General features: G+C 46.6%; 1 protein-coding gene across 1 annotated transcript in view; it reads left to right on the forward strand.

Moving 5' to 3' along the window:
* Positions 1–17,646, forward strand: part of epb41l4b (erythrocyte membrane protein band 4.1 like 4B) — a 63,354-nt gene that overhangs the window by 40,322 nt on the left and 5,386 nt on the right. The window contains exons 16-20 of the mRNA XM_084336675.1: positions 675–814; positions 3,910–4,031; positions 4,482–4,619; positions 7,513–7,565; positions 10,009–10,155. Of these exons, the coding sequence (XP_084192801.1) occupies positions 675–814; positions 3,910–4,031; positions 4,482–4,619; positions 7,513–7,565; positions 10,009–10,155 (600 nt within the window). The remainder of the gene's footprint in view (positions 1–674; positions 815–3,909; positions 4,032–4,481; positions 4,620–7,512; positions 7,566–10,008; positions 10,156–17,646) is intronic.

Raw genomic sequence — 17,646 nt, forward strand, 5'->3', positions numbered from 1 at the left:
GAATGAACACAACACCCATAAACAAGGTGGCCTGTTGGGATGTTAGATCCTAATGTGAAAAACTGATTTTATACTTATTTTTACTTTTATCTCTATGCCCCACTATCCGCTGGGTGCATACTATGTCTATGACCTTTATCATGTTTTGTAACAGATTATAGAAATTCAAGAAGCCTATTGGAATGTTCTGATGTGATTTGATTAATATATCTGTATTATTTTATCCCACTTTATGCTTCGCTCTTGCTGCTTGTTTTACACTGATTTTATGTCTTATTTCTTACTGATGTAAAGCACTTTGAACTGCAATCCCCTGTATGAAAGGTGCTATACAAATAAAGTTATTATTATTATTATACACTACACAACATTAACTAACCATCTTTGGATAATAAAGTTTGAAAACATTGTTACTTAAGTTATAGTTATATGGTTCTTCGCCTGAGGTACTCAATATGAACTCCCTTCTCACAAAATTATTCCTGAAATATTTGAGCATGTTAATTGAAATTGACGTGAGTTTTAACGTTGATCATGTATCACACTTCCCTCATGAACATCAGACGGAGTCCTCTATAAGATGTGACTGGGAGATCGATTCATGTGGCAGGGAGTGGTGTCATTTGGTTTCTGTGGTGGCTTGTTCTTATATTGTATGTAATCATCACCTTCAGCTTTCCTCTGACTGGTCCTGGGTCAGAACCCCAGTTCAGCAGCATCGAGGAGAATGAGACGCCGTACTCAGGGAAGGCCCACCACCGCCGTCGCCATACACACAGCCAAGACGCCCTCTGCCATACGCACATCAAAAGCAGTGAGTAGACACACTGCCACCCACAACGCCCTCTGCCATACGCGCATCAGAAGCAGTGAGTAGACACACAGCCACGAGTCGACGCCCTCTGCCATAGTCAAGTCAAGTCAATATGCGCATCAAAAGCAGTGAGTTGACACTGCAGCTGTCTCGGGAAGATGTGTCACGCAAGCTCCTTTTGTCTGTAATTCTGTGTAGCTGTGTGTAGTAATAATATATATTCAATTTGTAGGGGTGCTTTATATTTGTGGAACAAATCTCAAGGCGCTACAGTGTAGAACATAAAAACTAGTAAGAGTAAAAAGAACAAAATAAGTAGGGCTAAAACTAGTAAAAGAGTAAAAAGAACATGAAATGTGAAGGGCTAAAACTAGTAAAAGAGTAAAAAGAACATGAAATGTGAAGGGCTAAAACAGTAAAAGAGTAAAAGAACATAAAACGTGTGGCTAAAACTAGATACAAATCAATGAAAGGCTCTATTAAAAAGATGTGTTTTGAGGCCCTTTTTAAAAGCATCCACGGTCTGTGGCGCTCTCAGATGATCAGGGAGAGCGTGTGTGTGTGAGGTTTGACCTCACACTATCTAATGAAGAGAGTGAGTGAGTGAAGCAGAGAGAGTGAGTAAGTGTGCATGAGCATGATATACACAATATACAACAATATCAATTTGATTTGAGTAATAAAACATGAATTTCAATGCAACGTTGATATAGTCTTTCATCCCCACTTCCGCTTAGAAATAATCACAACATAACATGTTCATGTGAATCTCTTTTTTTTGTTTTTTAATACTTACATTTTGAAGTCATCATATTACAAGTCAAGTCTCAAGTCACCGGAATAGTAGATGAGTCCAAGTATTTTTTCCCATACGTCAAGTCTCAAATATTTTCCCCATTCCCCATCTTACTAAAATAATTAGTGACCTCAGACTAAACTAAATATCAGCTGATAGAGTTGTACCCTTCTTGCTGTCTTGTCGTACAGAACTTGTAAGTCGCTTTGGATAAAAGCGTCAGCTAAATGACTAAATGTAAATGTAAACTCAGATGCAGACCTAACCGCACCGTTCGATGCAATTGACCATGATATCCTAATAAATCATCTTGAAAAGTGAGTTGGTCTTTCTGACTATGTACTAAACTGGTTCAGAACATATATCAAAGGGAGAAAATATTACATCAAGCTTGGAAATTATACTTTTAAGAAACATGGTGTCTACTTTGGAGTTCCACAAGGGAGCTGCCTCGGTCCACTATTATTCCCAATACATGCTGCCACTTGGGGACATCATTAGAAAACACAATGTATGTTTCCATAGCTACGTGGATGACACACAATTGTACACCTCTGCTGAACCAAATGATCATACAGCGATTAACTCAATTTCTGCCATAATAATAATCAAATGGATGACCAGCAACTTCCTAAAATGTTCAGTTCCTAAAACTGAAATCCTACTAGTTGGCCCTATAATAAAAAGAGAAATGCTGCTGAGCAATATGGGGCAACTTACTCCTTGGATTAAACCTTAAATTACGGGTTCTTCGACGGTGTTATCATAGATATCATAGAAGAACAGGCTACTTTTTTTTTTGACAATTAATCATTGTTACATGAAAATATGTTTGCACCAGATTTAGCAGACGCTCATTTCCATCTGTAGTCTATCCAGCTGCTAACTGTATTTGAGTGAGTTAAGTCTTGGTGTTATGGTAGACTCAGACCTAAGCTTTAAATCACAATCAACAAGTTGACAAAAACATAATTCTTCCACCTTAGAAACATAGCAAAAGTACGGCCATTTATAAATCAAAAGGACGCTGAAAACCAGATCCATGCCTTTATCTCAAGCCAACTCGACTACTGTAATGCACTACTTACCGGCCTCCCGAAAAAATACGATGATAACTATTTCATTGCAATGCACTATTGCATTATTATTCTATTTTACTAACTATTTTATTGCACTGCACTATTTTACTTTATATCAGTGATAATCAAACCGTAAACAAAGACGCCTATTAACACTTTCAGCGCCAGATGACGCTGTTTACTGTTACTGTTGAAAGGCCAGCGCCTTTTAACATGGGGATACGTGGGTGTGTTTGCAGGCCTAAAGCTATATTATATATTATAGCTATGGATCTAATAATATAGTCGATTGTCATTGAGTTTCTTCCGGTCAAGATACAAAAAACAGATCATTTTTCCATCCATACATTTCCGTTTTATACCGTCGTGAATATGAGTGTAGTTTCAGGGTGGTCTGGTGTCATTTCCAAAATGCTTCGTAATGGCCGGCAATGTGTATTCTAGTAAACGCGTTATCGTTTCTTCCCTGGACTAGCTACTGTTCTCAAATCAAATATCGAATAAATGAAACAACGATGAAAACCCGACTTTTCGGGGGTCCTGGCACTCAACGTTCGGCGAGTTAACCCTAGATCTTAGATCCTAATATGAAAAACGATGTGATTTAATGTTCTATGTCTTACCTTGACTTTGTCTATTTTGCTGCTATCTATTTATGCTTTATGTCTGCACTTTATGCATTGCTCTTGATCTGCCAATGTTGTGCTCATTTTATGTCTGTCTTTTTTTACTGCTGTGAAGCACTTTGAGCTGCAATTCTTGTATGAAAGGTGCTATACAAATACAGTGTATTATTATTATTAATTATTATTATTATTGTTTGCTTCATTAATTAAAGGGTGTGAATTTAAGTGTTCTCTAGTGCTTTTTGTCCGCTTTAAGGTGGTGGTATAAGTTAAAGGTTGTGGTGTCGAAGTAAAAAAAAATCCTATCTGGGCTAAGCCCCGGATCTCCTACAATCCTAAATCCGCCCCTGGTGTTAACTACTCTGCTCTGGCTTTCGGTAACATTTCAAATGTATTTCAAGGCCCTCCTCCTTTTATACAAAGCACTAAAGGGAACAGGACCAAGCTACATTGCCAATTCTCCCCCAAGAACATTACAGTCATCTACTACCAAAGCTATGGAACACCCTGCCTATGGATATTAGGGGGGCTAGTTCATAAAATATTTTCAAAAGTAAACTAAAACCGCGTGCGTGTGCGTGTCCTGTGCACCAGAACACCGGGCGCGGCCCTGCCAGGACGATGAGCTGGAGTTGTCTCAGGCTCTGCTCAAGGCTCTGGAGTCAGACAGCGACTCGTCCCCGTGGCCTTCGCTCCACGTCAACATGGACAACAAGGTTTTTATTTGATTTCTTTCATGTTTTACATATATCATTTTTTTGTGCACATATATATATATATATATATATATATATATATATATATATATATATATATATATATATATATATATATATATATATATATTTGTTTTGTAATGTTTTAAATTAGTACACATTTGAGTAGTGGAAAAGGGGTAGGATTAATAAGTGTATACTTCTTCCTACTCCTTTTCGAACATGTAAATTGAGTTATGTTTTGTTTATTATTAATTTTTTGATCAATGATTTGTTTTGATTTTATATTGTTTGTATTTACATGTTCGAAATAAAGATTTCAAAATCAAATCAAGGTCAGACGGAAATCTCTCTCACAAACAAACGCTGTTCTGCTGCTACCCCCCCCCCCCGTGAGGAATCCCTCACCTTTCTCCCCCCGCCCCTGCTCCTCGTCTCTCTCTCTGCCAGGGGGAGGAGAAGCAGCTGTGTGAGAAGTCACTCCACCCTCCCATCTCCCCGGACCTCCACCCTCCCATCTCCCCGTCCGTCCTCCCGGACCACCTCAAATGTAACATCCTGAAGGCTCAGATGGAGGCGGCTTTCAGGGTGAGTGCAGCTAGAGTGGAGGTCAGTCTCTGGTGTTGAATTGTGATCATGGTAAATGGCTGCATTTATATAGCAGCTTTTATCCAAATCGCTTTACAATTTGTTCCTCACATTTGACCCATTCACGCACACATTTACACACCGACGGTGGAGGCAACCATGCAAGGAGCCAAGCTGCTCATTGGGAGCAGTTAGGGGTTAAGTGTCTTGCTCAAGGACACTTCGACATTGGGTGCCCCAGTGGCGCACCACGTAAATGCGCTTGCATTGTAATCGCAACGTCCTGGGTTCGAATCCGTGTTGCAGGTCCTCCCCATCTCTCTCTCTCCCAATTTCCATCTATCCTGTCAATAAAAGCACTTAAGAAATGCCACAAAAAAAAAATACAAATACAAATACAAAAAAAGGACATTTCGACACGCTGCCCGGGAGAAGCGGGAATCAAACCGGGAACCTTACGATTACCAGACGACTGCTCTACCTCCTGAGCCACTGTCGCCCCGGCATTGTAGTTTGGTGGCCGGGGGGGGGGGGGTAAGGTGAACCCCCTGAGGTGAACCACACATATAGAACTGTGTAAATACCACACGGAGAGAGAGCTGTTCATATGTTAATGTGTCACCGATGGAAATGGATTTGCGGTGGGTCCGTCTGACATCGCAGTGCACCCGCCACGGATAAATCGACGTGTTTATTGAGAATGAATGTGAATACAGTTCACTTTGGCATCCAGGCTCTGTCTTTATCCTTCCACCCCCGTGAAGAGGAATCGAAGCCAGCCCAATGTGGGAGCAGGATGTGATCAATTAACCACCCGTAGGGGCGCCGTAGACAACAGAGCAAACGTGTGGTGGATGCTGGCAGCAGAGGTGTAGGAGTGGAGAGGAGGGGGGTGGAACTGACTACCCAGGGCCCCGAGCTAGGGGAGGGCCCTCAAAGGTTTTTAATAAAAAGGTGTGTATGTGAGTCGCAGCCGGGGGGGGATTGGGCAGCAGCTTGCCCCAGGATGCTGAGATGGAATTAAAAACAAAAGAACACGTGTGATTCTGCAATAGCAGCGACCACGTACGTGCATGTATCCACGTTTGCATGCACACATACTCTCACGCCACGCTTTAGCCTCCTGGGGAACACTGTTTTGGATCAACCAAACAAACAACCAACCAACAGCTATAGAGCTGCTGCTTGCAGTGGGAACAAAACACATAGCCAGGCAGTAGCAGCATGTAGCCTGTAGCAGAGGATGAACAAGTCGTCGCTGTCGGATGGAAACCACTTATCTCCAGGTTTGGTCATTATCATTTCTTTACTTTTATTAAAAAAAATTACTGGGAATGAATGATTACATGGTTCTTTATCATGTGAGCCGGTTTCATGTTTAGTCATGTTTAAAGTATGACTTTAAAACGGACTACAGCGTATAACGTATATCATGCCAGTTAGGGTACCGTATGTATACTGCACCCGTGTATACTGTTTGCTTTACTTACTCATAGTATATACTCAGATTTCAAGTGTTTTATTGCCCATATTTATTGTAATATAACTGATAGGGCCTACAGACCCTCATCTGCACCTTTGATTACACTGCTTACTTGCTCATATTCTTATATTCAGAGTTAATTATATTATTTATACTGCTTATTTACATTTTTACCCTGCCCATACCCCCTGTACCCCCCCCCCCCCCCCCCCATGCTGCTATGACGCCCTTACTTATCTTAAAAATACATGGATGTCAAACTGAAAACAAGGTTGTTTTTTCAGAATTCCTGAAATTAAACTTTTTGAAGCGACAAAGTGAGTTTGACATCCTGAATAGAAACAGCCTGTTTGGTGGGGGGGGCGCTTGATACGGGGCTCATGAGAACACCCGCGTGCGTGATTTATCTGCGATTATCTGCCTGAACCTGAACTAAAGGCTTCCTGTTATTTCTTCCTCCCAGCCATCTCAGGGGTCTTGTCCTAATTATCCCACATTTGGCGAAGCTAAACATTACACCATTTATCATAATCCTTCCCCACACCCCTCCTACCGGTTAAACACAAGCTGGTGTCTCACAGCCAGGAACGGGCACACTGACCATCGCCGCAGGGGGATTGAACCTGTGACCTTTTGGGGAACGCTACGGCCTCTCTTAACTGCTGTGTCACCCTGCTGCTCCGTTAGCTGATCCAGTATAAGCACCTCATGGTCCTCTGGTCCACTGTGCTCACCTTCCACCATAGGTGCCATCTTGCTGTATGCCACACTGCTGTAGGGCGGTTCGATTCCCGCTCCTCCCGGGCATCTTCCTTGAGCAAGACACTTAACCCCTAACTGTTCCTGATGAGCAGGTTGGCACCTTGCATGGTTGCCTCCACCATCGGTCTGTGAATGTGTGAGTGAATGGGTAAAATGTGAGGAACAAATTGTAAAGCGCTTTGGATAAAAGTGCCATATAAATGCACCATTTACCATTTACACTGCTAACATTGATTAAAGCAGTACTAAATATATGGGGAGTGGTACACATTGTCCTCTGTCTGTTTGTAATTTTGTCCCTGTATGTCATTGTGCCGTGTACCATGTGTCTGTCGTGCTTTAGAACTTGTGAGTGATGGATATGTCACCACACAATAAGTCACCGACTTCCTGTACAATCACTGCATGTTGCGAATGAAGTGTCTCTGATTCTGAATCACTTGAGCAAATACTGAAAAGCCCCTTGGCACGGGAGGCCTGTCGTATTCAACCTGTCAGCAGTGAGATACTTCAAGTCATTAGCGAGTTCAAGCACCTGCAATTTCTGTTTATATTTTGAATGGACTGAAGTGAAAGTGAATGGAGGTATATAGCGGCTAACCTTCCATCTCCTCCTCCTTCTCCTCCTCCTCCTCCTCCGTGATGAAGAGGGAGCCTCCAACAACGCCCAGAGGGACCTCCAGTGACAGACTCAACGACAGGCTAGTACTCTTCTGAACTGTGTGTGTGTGTGTGTGTGTGTCTATATCTGTGTTTGTCCGTCTGTGTGTTTCTTGTATTTTATTTTTTTATAATTTTTTAAACAAACATATAAACAAACATGACAACACACGATAAGATATACAAGCATTAATTGTCAGGGCACATCCAATGAGATCACCTTTTGGTTAGTTGTTTTATATAAGATATACCCATAATACCTGTTATCTAAAAAAAAAAAACCCTACACACATATGCTCAGCTCGAACCCCCCCCTCCCGGACCCCACCTTGAGAAGTACCTCCACTATCCCTCGCACCTAACCAGACACTACCATTATAAGCTAGCTTTTATTCTCTCCACCACTTCTAACCACATTGACATTTTGGATTCATTGAGACCCAGAATTCTTGCTGTAGATATTTCATGGTAAATTACATCGAGATATGTAAGAAACCAAACTTTACGGCACATTTTTTCCGGTTGAAACCAGCGTGATGCGATCAGCTTTTTGGCTACTGTGATACCCGATAAAACCAATCTCTTTAGCTGTGGATTCACTGCAAACTCAAAAACATCATTCAACAGCAATACCGAGGGGTGTACAGGTATATTCCAAGATACGAGTTTTGATATTTGTTGGGTCACATCTTTCCAGAATGCCTTAACTGGTGAGCAGTCCCAATACATGTGCATAAATGTCCCTTCGTCCCCATTTGTACATTGGGTGCATTTGGAATCTTGTTTGAGCCCCATTCGGCACAGTCTTATAGGAGTCAAGTATGTCCTGTGAATATAGTTAAGATTGATTTGTTGATCCGGGTTCCTTGATGTAAGTCGGACATTTGCCCAGGCTCCTTGCCAATCAAAGTCATTTTCCAGGTCTGGTATATCCCTCCTCCAGACAGAGTCAAGTTGGAGGGTTTCATACGAGGACGTTAGTAATTGATGATAAAATTCTGAAACAAAACCTCTCGATGTCTCTCTTGAGTAGAAGAATTTGTGGTATCTGTGGTGTTCAATTGGTCTGTCTAATGGAACACCGTGAGACTTCAAACATAGCTCTAACTGTTTGTGAAAAAGCCATGTGGACAGTGTGTTTCTGTGCCTGTGTTGTTATGCTAGCAGTTCCTCCCTGCGTGACCCGTCAGTCCTGCTCCCAAGTATCCCACCCCCTGACTCTTTTCTTTTAAACCACAGATCCTGTTGTTTTGTTGTTCGTTTGTTTTTGTTTTTTGTTAATTTTCTCGTTACCACTTCATCCAATTGGACAGCACCTTGCTTCCTTTTTATCTTATTTGTTTATTTTTTCTCCTATTGTTACTATACACATATATTAATTTTTTTCTAATTTTTATTTACCCTTTATTTTATATAGCTTCTCTCTCTCCTTGTACAGTGTCCTTGAGTCTGAGAAAGGCACTTCTCTCTTCAAATCAAATTTATTATTATTTATTATTATAGTGTGTTTCTGTGCCTGTGTTGTTATCCTAGCAGTTCCTCCCTGTGTGTTTCTGTGCCTGTGTTGTTATGCTAGCAGTTCCTCCCTGCGTGACCCGTCAGTGTGTTTCTGTGCCTGTGTTGTTATGCTAGCAGTTCCTCCCTGCGTGACCCGTCAGTGTGTTTCTGTGCTTGATTGATTGATTGATTGAAAACTTTATTAACAGATTGCAGAATGGGTACAGTACAGTACAGCTCAATACATACAATTGTTAAGGGGATGCAGACCAGAGAAAGACTTTCGTCTTGTTTACATCAGGGTCCCCCATTTTCAATTCATCGTAACATATGTGACATACATGACATACCGATAGACAGTACTGCTACATCTATACATTTAAATCATCTCTGAACAATGGTTAAAACAATGCAGCTTACATTGATTAATGAAAGAAGGTTGGCTGGTTCTCGTGGCATTTAGAAAAAGGCTAAACAAAAAGGCCCTGAGCCCCTTCTGCCAGGGATATCACAAACACTGCAGAGCCACGGCAAATGGCAAGCGGAGCCGTGTGCTCTGCTGGATGGAGTAGAGCCTGGGGAGGAGGTGGGGTTGAGCTGTGTGCTCTGCTGGATGGAGTAGAGCCTGGGGAGGAGGTGGGGTTGAGCTGTGTGCTCTGCTGGATGGAGTAGAGCCTGGGGAGGAGGTGGGGTTGAGCTGTGTGCTCTGCTGGATGGAGTAGAGCCAGGAGGAGGAGGTGGGGTTGAGCTGTGTGCTCTGCTGGATGGAGTAGAGCCTGGGGAGGAGGTGGGGTTGAGCTGTGTGCTCTGCTGGATGTAGTAGAGCCTGGAGGAGGAGGTGGGGTTGAGCTGTGTGCACTGCTGGATGTGCCTGTGTTGTTATGCTAGCAGTTCCTCCCTGCGTGACCCGTCAGTGTGTTTCTGTGCCTGTGTTGTTATGCTAGCAGTTCCTCCCTGCGTGACCCGTCAGTATGTTTCTGTCCTCAGGTGTCAGAGCTCATCCCAGGACTCGGCGGCGTCCAGCTTGACCGCAGAGAAGTCCCCGCACTGGACCGAGCGGAACCAGACCCCGGACCGATCTCACACCGACACAAACACCAAGCGCAGGCAGAGGCTGGTCCGACAGTTCAGCTTGTGAGTAGGAGCCACTGATGACCGTCGAAGCCCTGTGATCCCTACCGACCCTTGAGCTTTTTAAAAGGAACACGCCAAACATTATGGGAAATGCGCCCAAATGAATGGAAGCGGATACAGAGAACTAGCCTTGCTGTTTTTGGCCGACAGCTAGGCTAGCTGATCCGTATCCACTTCCATTCATTCGTGCTAAGCTAGGCTAGGTTGCAGTCGGTTAGCTTTCTACTGAACGCACAGAGAGGAAATTGGTATCTTATCTTCTCATCTGTAGAAGACAGGTAAGTGCATTTCTCATAATGTCTGCGTGTTCCTTCAAGAGCCGACGTTAACTCTCTTGAATTGACCTGATCTCAAACGCTGCCCTCCTTTCTCGACCCCCCCCCCCCCCCCCCCCCCCATCACTCACTGAAGCAAACAATAATAGCACTCCAACCCAACAAGGCCACTGGCCATGACAACATCCCCTCCAAATTCCTCAGAGACGCAGCAGCCGCCATCACCCCAGTCATCACACACATAATAAACCTCTCCATAAAACAGGGACACGTCCCCAAGGACTTCAAAATTGCGAGAGTGACCCCTCTGCACAAAAAAGGCAGTAAATTAGACCCAGGCAACTACCGCCCTGTTTCTATCCTTACCTCCATCTCGAAAGTCATGGAAAAAATTGTATACGAACAGGTCGAAAAATACCTTGCGGAAAAAAATCTAATCTACGAATTCCAATCTGGCTTCAGAACATCCCACTCCACTGACACATGCCTTCTCTATTTAAACGACCACATCAAACAAGAGGTGGACGCGGGCAAATACTGCGGCATGGTCATGCTGGACCTACAAAAGGCCTTCGACACTGTCAATCACACCATTCTGATTGACAAGCTAAAAGCAATTGGTTTTGATAGTCTATCAGTGAGCTGGATGCAATCCTACCTGGAGGGGAGAGAGCAGATGGTGGAGGTAAACGGTACCTGTAACTGAGGGGTACAATTCCCTGACTGTATTACTAGATATGATACTTACTACCACTACCTTTGTACTTAATATTCGGCCACCCAGTACACGGCATAAATATATTATCATGAACACTCTCACGTAGATGAAACGGATCCAACACAAATGTACGAATTAGAAACAGGTCTTTATTTCTACACAGCGATGGTGTGTAGAATAAGCACTTAATCACTTAATTACATTTATGAATTGAAATAGTATGCACTTTTATGGCAAGGAGTATTCGTCGGTATATCAATAGAGAATGTCCAATCTCTGAAGGCGCAGGTGGTAAATATACGACCTGGAATAGTTCAGGAATAACAGCAATGATACTTTAATGATTATACACTAGATACACTAGAGGGGGTTAATCCGGTCGCTTGTAAGCCGACAGGAGTAGGAGGGGGGGAGGGTAGAATCCGGCTGCCTCGTCCGGCCAAGGGTATCCCAGGTGAACCCACTGTAGTGCCGTTCAATGCGCCGGCGATCCTTGGACCACAGATGAAAGCAGGTGGACTCTTTGTGGGCCGGCTCTCTCCGGTCCACGGGGGAGAGACGTGAAGCGACCTCGTCTTGCAGAGCGTCTCCTCACCTTGCGTCCTCTCCAGGGGGGGGGGTTCCAACACACGGCAGTGTCGGGGGTCTTTATCCATGGAATAATCAAAGTATCCAAAGCATAATCCGTGCCTGGGAAGGCGGGCTGTCGTCGGTAGAATAATCCGGTATACAGGTCCACTCGCTCGTCGGCTCTGGGGCTCCTCGGGTGCAGCTTCACATAGGGTCAACCACCCTGGGTAAGCAGCCAGTTCTCTGCCCGAAACGATGGGGTACTGACTACGGTAGTATTCTCACCGCACGAAGCACTATATATTAACAGACTATTATTAGCTTAATAGACTACGTCCAACTCGACGATATAGTGCCAAATATGACTATTCAGATATTAATATACACGATGTCTCAATACCGATGGTAGGCGAACTTGGCCTTACTCCCACACGTGGCGTCGCGGGGAGGCTTTACGTCTGTGACTCTATTGGAGGGTAAGAAACTGGACTGAAAAGGAAAGTCCTACTTTAGTAGCGCAGTATATATACGCACTATGAACAAATAGTCCCATTAGTGGTGCGGTAGCCAAATTCCTACGCGGAACTAGGACTTGTTCGTACATGTCGAGCGGTACGTTTGAACTGGGTCTGAGGGGTATGGCAGCCTGGCACCAAGGTCTCGACCAATAGTAGAATGGAGACTATTATGGGATGTTCAGTAGGCTAGAATGGATATTCAATGCATATTGTACAAGGAATATACAAGGGATATCAGGGAATATTAGAGAATATACAAATACAATTAAATATATATATATAAATAAATATATATATTCGGTTTAATCTGGCCCTTCACAACAGCCACCCCCTGAATAGGTCCCAGACCTAATCAGTTAAACAGAGACAGATTAATCGCGTTGTCTATTTACACATAAGGGTTTGCTGTAGGGGTCAGTCAACTTCACAAAGTCATAGGGTTGTAGGGTCATGGTCATCATCGATTGTGTCTGGGAGTCGAGGCAGTTCTATGAGCCTTGCCACGGGACGGGTGTAAGTGCGACCCTGGACGAGCACTTCAGCTGCTCGGACCTTGCCGTCGGCACCGGTGATCACTTTGCTTACGCAGCCGGCCGGCCACATAGCTCTGGGCAGTGATTGATCAATAATCATGACGACTGTTCCTTCTGTCAAATTGTCTCTCTCCTTTACCCACTTCTGGCGGGTCTGTAGAGACGGTAGGTAGTGCAGTAGGAAACTGTTCCAAAACTTGTCGGCTAATACTTGGCTGTACCTCCACATTCGTCGGCCGTTCGCTTCTTCAGGCCGGTACATTGTCTGGGGTAATGCAGGATCTAGCCGCCCCATCAGGAGTGTGTTGGGGGTAACTGGGTCGATATCCGCCACATCACTGGAGACATATCCGAGGGGCTTCGAGTTAAGTACTCCCTCAATCTCCGTGAGGACTGTCATTAGGACTTCTTCCGCCACAGTCTGGGCCCCAAGTACTGCGTACAGGGCTGTCTTTATGGAGCGCACTTCTCGTTCCCAAGTGCCACCGAAGTGGGGTGCGTTTGGGGGGTTGAATTGGAAATCAACCTGTGCTGGAGCGAGGTGGGTCTTAAGTTCTGGGCCCATAGCTTGGAAGCTCTCTCTCAGCTCTCTTTCGCCGCCTTTGAAGTTTGTCCCATGATCGGATAATAGGGTAGACGGTCTTCCTTTCCGTGATGTGAATCTACGGAAGGCCATAAGGAATGAGTCTGTGCTCATGGTCGGGAGAAGCTCGATGTGTATCGCTCTGGTGGTCATGCATTTGAATACAATACCCCACCGCTTCTCGGTTCCTCTTCCTTTCTTTATGTGCAGCGGGCCAAAGCAGTCCATACCCGTTGAGTGGAATGGCTTGTCACCGATTCGGAGGCGACATGGAGGAAGGTCAGCCATCCTTGGTATGCTGGGCTGCGCGCGCCACTTGCGGCAGTCTAGACATGTTCGCTGGAAGCGTCGTACCGCCTCTCTTCCTTGTAGGATCCAGTAACGACGTCTGATTTCCGCGAAGACTCTTTCTGCTCCTGCGTGATGTACATCCTCATCGTATTTCTTTATAATCAGCTCTGTGACCTTGTGTCGGCTGTTCAATACGATCGGGTATTTAATGTCATCCGGTAGATTGGGGGTTCTGCGTAGGCGACCACCCACTCTGATGAGGGTATGAGCGTCGCTCTCGGGGGCCAGGTGAATTAATCTGCTGTCGGATGGGACGGGCTTTCCTCCCTGTAGACAGGCCAATTCATCGGGGAACGAGTCTCTCTGGGCTCGCTGCAGTAGAAGCAATTCTGCTTCCTCGTAGTTAGCTGCTGACATATCAGCGGGGGACTTGCACTCCGGGTGGTACCGCAGGAATGTTCTTTGTTGTGCACTCTCTATGGATGTGCAATCGTCTATGTTAGGGTCGGTGGAGGCTACGGTGCTCAATCCACAGAACACAGACTTCTTAATTTCCACCTCCTCTGGACTTGCTTCCCTCGGGATAGGCATGGGCCACTGTCCTTCCGGGAGTCTTAGGAATGCGGGGCCGTCACTGTAGACATTGCGACGGGTGAGGTCATCCAGGGGCATCCCCCGGGTGATGACGTCAGCTGGGTTCTGTTTTGTATCAACGTAGCGCCACTCTGTTTCTCCGGTTAACTCTTCGGTTAAGTCTTGAATCTCGGTGACTCTGACTCCCACGAAGACTTTGTACTTGCATGAGTCCGATTTGATCCAGGCGAGTACCGTCGTGGAATCTGACCACAGGATTGTTCCAGACACCGGTATGGTGAGCTCACGTTGGATGAGCGTGGCTAGGTGCGCTCCGGCTAGGGCTGCGCAGAGCTCTAGACGTGGGATAGATTGTTGCTTGCGTGGGGCTATTCTCGAGCGGGCGAGGACAAATGCTGTGTAGATCTCTCCCCCCTGGTCTTGGGCCCGCAAGTAGGCTACTGATCCGTATGCGACCTCTGAGGCGTCACTGAAGATGTGTAAGTCCATTTTACATGTCTCTGGCCTCACCGTGGGTGGGAAGTAGCTTCGGCGCATATTAACGCCTGGGAGTGAGTGGAGCTCCATCTCCCACTCTCTCCAGGTGGATGCAAGGTGTGCGGGAATGGGGTCGTCCCAGCCCTGGTCCTTGTCCCACAATGCTCGTACAATCATTTTTGCCCTGGTGGTGTATGGTAGAATACATCCTAGCGGGTCATATTGTCGGGCGAGTGTTGTGTACACACTCCGTCTGGTGGTCGGCGCCGCCGCCGGCCTTCCCTGCTCCGTAGTCAGGGGCTTGTGTCTGTAGTGAAGCGAATCTGTTTTGAATCGCCACACCAATCCCAGGGTCATCTCCTGGGCCTCTCCCGGGACTGTAGCCATCCAGGTCTCGCTGCTGGCTGCCTTGTCCTCGGAGGAGAGGCTGCGCAGTACTTGCGGATCGCTGCTGGCCCACTGCCTGAGATCAAAGCCGCCTTTGATCAATGAGGCGCGGAGTTTAATCAGGAGAGCCTCGGCTTCTTCCTGGGTTGAAAGGCTTTGTAGACAGTTGTCTACGTAGAAGCTGTTCTTTACGCTGTGTCGGACCTCTTCGTCCGCTGCTGGGTCCTCTGCTACATGTTTCTGTAGTGCAAATGTCGCACAGCAGGGGCTGCACGTCGTTCCGAAGGGGAGGACTTCCCATTGGTAGATGGCTGGGTGCTCATCTCCTGGCTTCTCTCTCCATAGGAACCGTAACAGGGGCTTGTCCGCCTCTACTAATCTCACCTGCAGGAACATTCCTTTAATGTCCCCGCTGATGGCCACCTTTTCCTGGCGGAAGCGGAGTAGAACGCCGAGTAGGGAGGGGCCGAGTGTGGGACCGGGCAGTAACTCTTTATTTAGATTTTGGGATCCGATCTGGTAGCTGCAGTTAAATACTATGCGGTCTTTACCGTTGTGATGGACCTTGTGGTGGGGCACGTACCACGATTCAGTGGTCTGGTCAGCCTCTTTAATGTCCATCTTTGTGACGTGTCCCGCTGTGATGAGCTTCTCAATCTCAGCGCGGTATACACTCTCTTGGGCGGGGTTCTTGGCTAAGCGCCGCTCCGTGTTCAGCAGGTACCGTTCTGTGGCGTCTGTCTTGGCGTGGAAAGTAGGCATTCCTTCTCGCCGCAGGAGTGGCGTGGCGTATCTCAACACGCCGTTGACCGGGACTCTCTTGGTCCCTGTCTCGAGGAGGTGAATTGCGTAAATGTCATCTTTAGAGCGAATGTCTTTCTTTCCGTTCTTAAAGGGCATTTGTTCCAGGGTCCATAGCCGCTCTACGTGTTGCAGGAGTGCGGTTTCTCCCTCTGTGACTCGGGAGTGGAGACATCTAGTGGCTGTACTTCGGTTGAGAGATTTGGCGAGCGGGCCTTGGAGAGTCCATCCCAAACGGGTCTCGACTGCTGCAGGGCAGCCTCGGGGTCCGGTATGAACCCGGTCTATCGGGACAATGAGGTCTGCATGGTCGGAGCCTATCAACAGGGTCGGCATAGCATTGTCTATGAGCGGGATCGGTAACTTGCGCAGATGTGCATATTTCTCCATCAGCTTGGCGACGGGGTATGTGTACCGCGACAGTCCTATTTCTTGGCTGGTGAAAGCGTCTGCAATCTGGTACCGTCGCTCAGGCTGGCCGCTTGCTGCGATAGAGAATGAGACATTCTCGCCCTTTATCGTCTTCAAATCTCGTCTTATTGTCCGAATTGTCATTTGGGTTTCGCTTCCCCGCAGCCCTAGCTGGGCCGCAGCGGAGGCGAGCAGCAGGGTCTTCTCTGACCCGTCATCGAGGCCGGCGTAAGTGTCCAGGACTTTATTCTGGTAGCTTAGTGTCACACGCACTACTTTTAGGAGTACTCGGGCTCCACTGCTGCTGGCGGGATCGATGTACATGACGCTCGCTTTGCGGCTGGATGGTGCAGGTGAAGGGCGCCGTCTGTTACTGTCGTGAAGTATGTCCAGATGGGCTCCATCGCACTTGGTGCACCTTTTCTTTAAGCGGCATTCGGCTGCCATGTGTGAGCGCGCACAGCGAAAACAGCGCTTGTTGGACTTTATCCATTGACCTGCTTCCTCCGCGTTCAGCTTGGGGAAGGAGTCACATTGCGCTAGCCAGTGTTCTTTCTCACAGTAGGGGCACACTATCTTCCACTTCTCCGTTCTGGAGGGGGTACTGTGGCTCCTGCTGCTCGGTACTGACTCCGATTGGTGCATCACAGTCACCGATCTTCTTCCATCATTTAGTCGTCTGGTTCCTTCTCTGGAGCCAGGGGTGCTCCGTCCGAATGTATCTAGCCGTAGGCTGCTGACTTCTCTCGCCAGGAAGTCTGCTAGATCGAGGAGGTTCGGTTCGGGGCCATTCGGGTCTCTGTGGTCCCTCTGCCGCCTAAAGCGCTCCTGACGAGCGGGCGGCAGCTTCTCCAGAATCCTTTCCACATTTGAGTTGGCGTAAAGTTCATGCCTCCCCTTCTCTCTTTGCGCTCCCAACATCCCTACCAGGGACTGCACTCTGATGGACAGGTCGTCCAGTGCTCGATTGTCTATTGCTGGGGGTAAGCGGTCGATGTGTCGGATCTCCTGGATCACGTAATCCCATATGCGCCCATACCTCTGGTCCAATGCTACCAGCGCTGCTGTGTATGGGGTGGTGGAAGTCGCGTAGGCGAGCGCTATATTATGTGCGCGGGGTACCTTTAAGTGCTTCAGTAGGATGGCGTATTTGTGGCGTTCATCCAATACATCCACCAACATGGTCTCCAGACACATGCGGAGTTCTGTATACTGGGCCCGGTTCTCTTGGGTGAAGTCGGGTACCATAGGCGTGCCAATGTATGACGCTGACTGTGGATACATCGGCGAGCGTTGGGGGAGAGGCCTCCTAGGCGAGTCTCCTCCCGCTCCT

Source organism: Notolepis coatsorum (genome assembly GCF_963971535.1).
Source record: "Notolepis coatsorum genome assembly, chromosome: 19".
NCBI classification, from domain to species: Eukaryota; Metazoa; Chordata; class Actinopteri; order Aulopiformes; family Paralepididae; genus Notolepis; species Notolepis coatsorum.